Consider the following 6,000-nt stretch of genomic DNA (forward strand, 5'->3'; position numbering starts at 1 on the left):
TTCCTTCAGGGTGGCGCTGGGTGACTGAGGAGGAGGAGGAGGTTCTCCTTCCTCCAGGGTGGTGCTGGGTGACTGAGGAGGAGGAGGTTGTTCTCTTTCCTCCAGGGTGGTGCTGGGTGACTGAGGAGGAGGAGGTGGTTCTCCTTCCTCCAGGGTGGCGCTGGGTGACTGAGGAGGAGGAGGTTGTTCTCTTTCCTCCAGGGTGGTGCTGGGTGACTGAGGAGGAGGTGGTTGGTCTCCTTCCTCCAGGGTGGTGCTGGGTGACTGAGGAGGAGGAGGTTGTTCTCCTTCCTCCAGGGTGGTGCTGGGTGACTGAGGAGGAGGAGGAGGTGGTTCTCCTTCCTCCAGGGTGGTGCTGGGTGACTGAGGAGGAGGAGGAGGTTGTTCTCCTTTCTCCAGGGTGGTGCTGGGTGACTGAGGAGGAGGTTGTTCTCCTTCCTCCAGGGAGGCGCTGGGTGACTGAGGAGGAGGTTCTCCGTCCTTCAGGGTGGTGCTGGGTGACTGAGGAGGAGGAGGTTGTTCTCCTTCCTCCAGGGTGGCGCTGGGTGACTGAGGAGGAGGTGGTTGGTCTCCTTCCTCCAGGGTGGCGCTGGGTGACTGAGGAGGAGGAGGTGGTTGTTGTCCTTCCTCCAGGGTGGTGCTGGGTGACTGAGGAGGAGGAGGTGGTTGTTCTCCTTCCTCCAGGGTGGTGCTGGGTGACTGAGGAGGAGGAGGTGGTTGTTGTCCTTCCTCCAGGGTGGCGCTGGGTGACTCTAAGGATGTGGTTGTTCTCCTTCCTCCAGGACTCTCGTGTGGTGCTGGGTGACTCTAAGGATGTGGTTGGTCTCCTTCCTCCAGGGTGGTGCTGGGTGACTCTGAGGATGTGGTTGTTCTCCTTCCTCCAGGACTCTCGTGTGGCGCTGGGTGACTCTAAGGAGGTGGTTGGTCTCCTTCCTCCAGGGTGGTGCTGGGTGACTCTGAGGATGTGGTTGTTCTCCTTCCTCCAGGACTCTCGTGTGGTGCTGGGTGACTCTAAGGAGGGGGCGTTCGCCTACGTCCACCACCTGACGCTGTACGACCTGGAGGCTCGCGGCTTCGTCCGCCCGTTCTGCATGGCCTACGTCTCTGCCGACGAGAGGAAGATCATGCTGCAGTTCCAGGAGATGTCGCTCCGCTTCTCCCGCGCCTCCGAGAGCCTGAAGACGGGAAACCGCCGGGCCTTCGCCCGCGAGCTGCAGAGGAAGCTACGAGACCTGGAGTAAGAGGAGAGACACCAACACACGTTCACGCACTGACACACGCACTGACACACGCACTGACACACGCACTGACACACGCACTGACACACGCACTGACACACGCACTGACACACGCACTGACACACGCACTGACACACGCACAGACACACGCACAGACATACGCACTGACACACGCACTGACACACGCACTGACACACGCACAGACACACGCACAGACATACACACTGACACACGCACCGACACACGCACCGACACACAGTTTGGTTGTGTGAGCGTTTTTAAATCCTTCTCTCTGTGACAGGTACACACGATCCATCCTTCAGGCAGCGCTACAAAGGACATCCAATGAGAGTGCAGAGATCAGCGAGGAGACGGAGCTGCAGAACACAACCAATGAACTTGCGAGCGTGGATCGTTCCATTCTGGACCACAGGTCCCTCCTCCACCAGGTCACGTCCTACCCCAACAGGAAGTTAAAAGACCCTGGCTTTCTGCCCTACGACCCCTCCCTGATCCCCGAGCCCATCCCCCTTACCCCTGATCCCCCTTCCCCCTCATACACCCCCCAGCTGGTCTCCGGGGCGTCGCTAGGGGGTGGGGGCTGGTCGGCGAGGCGGTTCGACCGCCGTCTGAAGCCATTGGAGGAGCTGAGTGACTGCTACTTCCTGTCTCTGACGCTAGAACAGTTGGGCAGCGCAGAACGCCGTCTCCGTGGAGACCAGAGCATTCTACACAACCGCCGCGTCACAAACACGCTCTCCAGGACGCTTTCACACACACACTTCCTGTTCCAGCTCTGGGACCAGGAGGAGGAGGAGGAGGAGCTGGAGGAGGAGGGGGTGGGGCTAGAGGGAGGAAGTGGCGTGATGTCACATCCCGTGGAGAGGGCGGGGGCGGGATCGCCGTGCCTGGAGTCGTTCTTCTCCTGCGTGGAGGAGGTGTCAATCAAACTGGAGACGGGAAGTGGAGGGGCGGGGCCGACACGTGATCCTGAGGGAGAAGAGGTAACCATGGAGACGAGACCGGACAGCGTGAGCAGCGGAGAGAGCATTGAGGTTCTGGGGACGGAACGCTCCTATAGAACACAGGGTCTAACCCACATGGAACACAGTGGTAGGTACAGCGCATTCAGAAAGGATTCAGACCCCTTGACTTTTTCCACATTTTGTTACGTTACAGCCTTATTCTAAAATGGATTAAATTGTTTTCCCCCCCTCATCAATCTACACACAATACCCCATAATGACATAACAAAAACAGGTTTTTAGAAATGTTTGCTCATTTATTAAAAATAAACTGAAATATCACATTTACATAAGTATTCAGACCCTTTACTCGGTACTTTGTTGAAGCACCTTTTGGCAGCGATTGCAGCCTTGAGTCTTCTTGGGTATGACGCTACAAGCTTGGCACACCTGTATTTGGGGAGTTTCTCCCATTCTTCTCTGCAGATCCTCTCAAGCTCTGTCAGGTTGGATGGGGAGCGTCGCTGCACAGCTATTTTCAGGTCTCTCCAGAGATGTTAGATTGGGTTCAAGTCCAGGCTCTGGCTGGGCCACTCAAGGACATTCAGAGACTTGTCCCGAAGCCACTCCTGCGTTGTCTTGGCTGTGTGCTTAGGGTTGTTGTCCTGTTGGAAGGTGAACCTTCGCCCCAATCTGAGGTCCTGAGCGCCTGATTGGTGGAGAGCTGCAGAGATGGTTGTCCTTCTGGAAGGTTCTCCCATCTCCACAAAGGAACTCTGGAGCTCTGTCAGAGTGACCATCGGGTTCTTGGTCACCTCCCTGACCAAGGCCCTTCTCCCCCGATTGCTCAGTTTGGCCGGGCGGCCAGCTCTAGGAAGAGTCTTGGTGGTTCCAAACTTCTTCCATTTAAGAATGATGGAGGCCACTGTGTTCTTGGGGACCTTCAATGCTGCAGACATTTTTTGGTACCCTTCCCCAGATCTGTGCCTCGACACAATCCTGTCTCGGAGCTCTACGGACAATTCCTTCGACCTCATGGCTTGATTTTTGCTCTGACATTCACTGTCAACTGTGGGACCTTATATAGACAGGTGTGTGCCTTTCCAAATCATGTCCAATCGATTTGTAGAAACATCTCAAGGATGATCAATGGAAACAGGATGCACCTGAGCTCAATATCGAGTCTCATAGCAAAGGGTCTGAACACTTATGTAAATAAGGGATTTCTGTTTTTTATTTTTAATACATTTGCAAACATTTCAAAAAAACAGTTTTTTCTTTGTCATTATGGGGTATTGTGTGTAGATTGATGAGGGGGGAAAAAAACGATTGAATCCATTTTAGAATAAGGCTGTAACGTAACAAAATGTGGAAAATGTCAAGGGATCTGAATCCTCTGTATATCATCTATTGTTATTAAACTATAGGGGTGTGGTCTGCTGGGTTAGACTCTCTCCTCTCCTCCTATAGAGTTGTCTGGTGGGGTGGGTCAGGGTGAAGGCTGGGTTAGACTCTCTCCTCTCCTCCTATAGAGTTGTCTGGTGGGTTGGGTCAGGGTGAAGGCTGGGTTAGACTCTCTCCTCTCCTCCTATAGAGTTGTCTGGTGGGTTGGGTCAGGGTGAAGGCTGGGTTAGACTCTCTCCTCTCCTCCTATAGAGTTGTCTGGTGGGTTGGGTCAGGGTGAAGGCTGGGTTAGACTCTCTCCTCTCCTCCTATAGAGTTGTCTGGTGGGTTGGGTCAGGGTGAAGGCTGGGTTAGACTCTCTCCTCTCCTCCTATAGAGTTGTCTGGTGGGTTGGGTCAGGGTGAAGGCTGGGTTAGACTCTCTCCTCTCCTCCTATAGAGTTGTCTGGTGGGTTGGGTCAGGGTGAAGGCTGGGTTAGACTCTCTCCTCTCCTCCTATAGAGTTGTCTGGTGGGTTGGGTCAGGGTGAAGGCTGGGTTAGACTCTCTCCTCTCCTCCTATAGAGTTGTCTGGTGGGTTGGGTCAGGGTGAAGGCTGGGTTAGACTCTCTCCTCTCCTCCTATAGAGTTGTCTGGTGGGGTGGGTCAGGGTGAAGGCTGGGTTAGACTCTCTCCTCTCCTCCTATAGAGTTGTCTGGTGGGTTGGGTCAGGGTGAAGGCTGGGTTAGACTCTCTCCTCTCCTCCTATAGAGTTGTCTGGTGGGTTGGGTCAGGGTGAAGGCTGGGTTAGACTCTCTCCTCTCCTCCTATAGAGTTGTCTGGTGGGTTGGGTCAGGGTGAAGGCTGGGTTAGACTCTCTCCTCTCCTCCTATAGAGTTGTCTGGTGGGTCAGGGTGAAGGCTGGGTTAGACTCTCTCCTCTCCTCCTATAGAGTTGTCTGGTGGGTTGGGTCAGGGTGAAGGCTGGGTTAGACTCTCTCCTCTCCTCCTATAGAGTTGTCTGGTGGGTCAGGGTGAAGGCTGGGTTAGACTCTCTCCTCTCCTCCTATAGAGTTGTCTGGTGGGTCAGGGTGAAGGCTGGGTTAGACTCTCTCCTCTCCTCCTATAGAGTTGTCTGGTGGGTTGGGTCAGGGTGAAGGCTGGGTTAGACTCTCTCCTCTCCTCCTATAGAGTTGTCTGGTGGGTTGGGTCAGGGTGAAGGCTGGGTTAGACTCTCTCCTCTCCTCCTATAGAGTTGTCTGGTGGGTTGGGTCAGGGTGAAGGCTGGGTTAGACTCTCTCCTCTCCTCCTATAGAGTTGTCTGGTGGGTTGGGTCAGGGTGAAGGCTGGGTTAGACTCTCTCCTCTCCTCCTATAGAGTTGTCTGGTGGGTTGGGTCAGGGTGAAGGCTGGGTTAGACTCTCTCCTCTCCTCCTATAGAGTTGTCTGGTGGGTTGGGTCAGGGTGAAGGCTGGGTTAGACTCTCTCCTCTCCTCCTATAGAGTTGTCTGGTGGGTTGGGTCAGGGTGAAGGCTGGGTTAGACTCTCTCCTCTCCTCCTATAGAGTTGTCTGGTGGGTCAGGGTGAAGGCTGGGTTAGACTCTCTCCTCTCCTCCTATAGAGTTGTCTGGTGGGTTGGGTCAGGGTGAAGGCTGGGTTAGACTCTCTCCTCTCCTCCTATAGAGTTGTCTGGTGGGTCAGGGTGAAGGCTGGGTTAGACTCTCTCCTCTCCTCCTATAGAGTTGTCTGGTGGGTCAGGGTGAAGGCTGGGTTAGACTCTCTCCTCTCCTCCTATAGAGTTGTCTGGTGGGTTGGGTCAGGGTGAAGGCTGGGTTAGACTCTCTCCTCTCCTCCTATAGAGTTGTCTGGTGGGTTGGGTCAGGGTGAAGGCTGGGTTAGACTCTCTCCTCTCCTCCTATAGAGTTGTCTGGTGGGTCGGGTCAGGGTGAAGGCTGGGTTAGACTCTCTCCTCTCCTCCTATAGAGTTGTCTGGTGGGTTGGGTCAGGGTGAAGGCTGGGTTAGACTCTCTCCTCTCCTCCTATAGAGTTGTCTGGTGGGTTGGGTCAGGGTGAAGGCTGGGTTAGACTCTCTCCTCTCCTCCTATAGAGTTGTCTGGTGGGTCAGGGTGAAGGCTGGGTTAGACTCTCTCCTCTCCTCCTATAGAGTTGTCTGGTGGGTTGGGTCAGGGTGAAGGCTGGGTTAGACTCTCTCCTCTCCTCCTATAGAGTTGTCTGGTGGGTTGGGTCAGGGTGAAGGCTGGGTTAGACTCTCTCCTCTCCTCCTATAGAGTTGTCTGGTGGGTCAGGGTGAAGGCTGGGTTAGACTCTCTCCTCTCCTCCTATAGAGTTGTCTGGTGGGTTGGGTCAGGGTGAAGGCTGGGTTAGACTCTCTCCTCTCCTCCTATAGAGTTGTCTGGT

General features: G+C 54.6%; 1 protein-coding gene across 1 annotated transcript in view; it reads left to right on the top strand.

Annotated features, from left to right (window-relative positions):
* LOC311123496 (guanine nucleotide exchange protein smcr8a-like) overlaps positions 1-5,610 on the top strand; it is a 30,341-nt gene extending 24,731 nt beyond the window's left edge. The window contains exons 3-5 of the mRNA XM_084197754.1: positions 987-1,237; positions 1,540-2,351; positions 5,504-5,610. Coding sequence (XP_084053880.1) covers positions 987-1,237; positions 1,540-2,351; positions 5,504-5,565 — 1,125 coding nt within the window. The 3' untranslated portion in view covers positions 5,566-5,610. The remainder of the gene's footprint in view (positions 1-986; positions 1,238-1,539; positions 2,352-5,503) is intronic.
* Positions 5,611-6,000: the final 390 nt, after the last annotated feature.

This window comes from Coregonus lavaretus (genome assembly GCF_964263955.1).
Source record: "Coregonus lavaretus genome assembly, contig: HAP1_SCAFFOLD_3750, whole genome shotgun sequence".
Lineage (NCBI taxonomy): Eukaryota > Metazoa > Chordata > Actinopteri > Salmoniformes > Salmonidae > Coregonus > Coregonus lavaretus.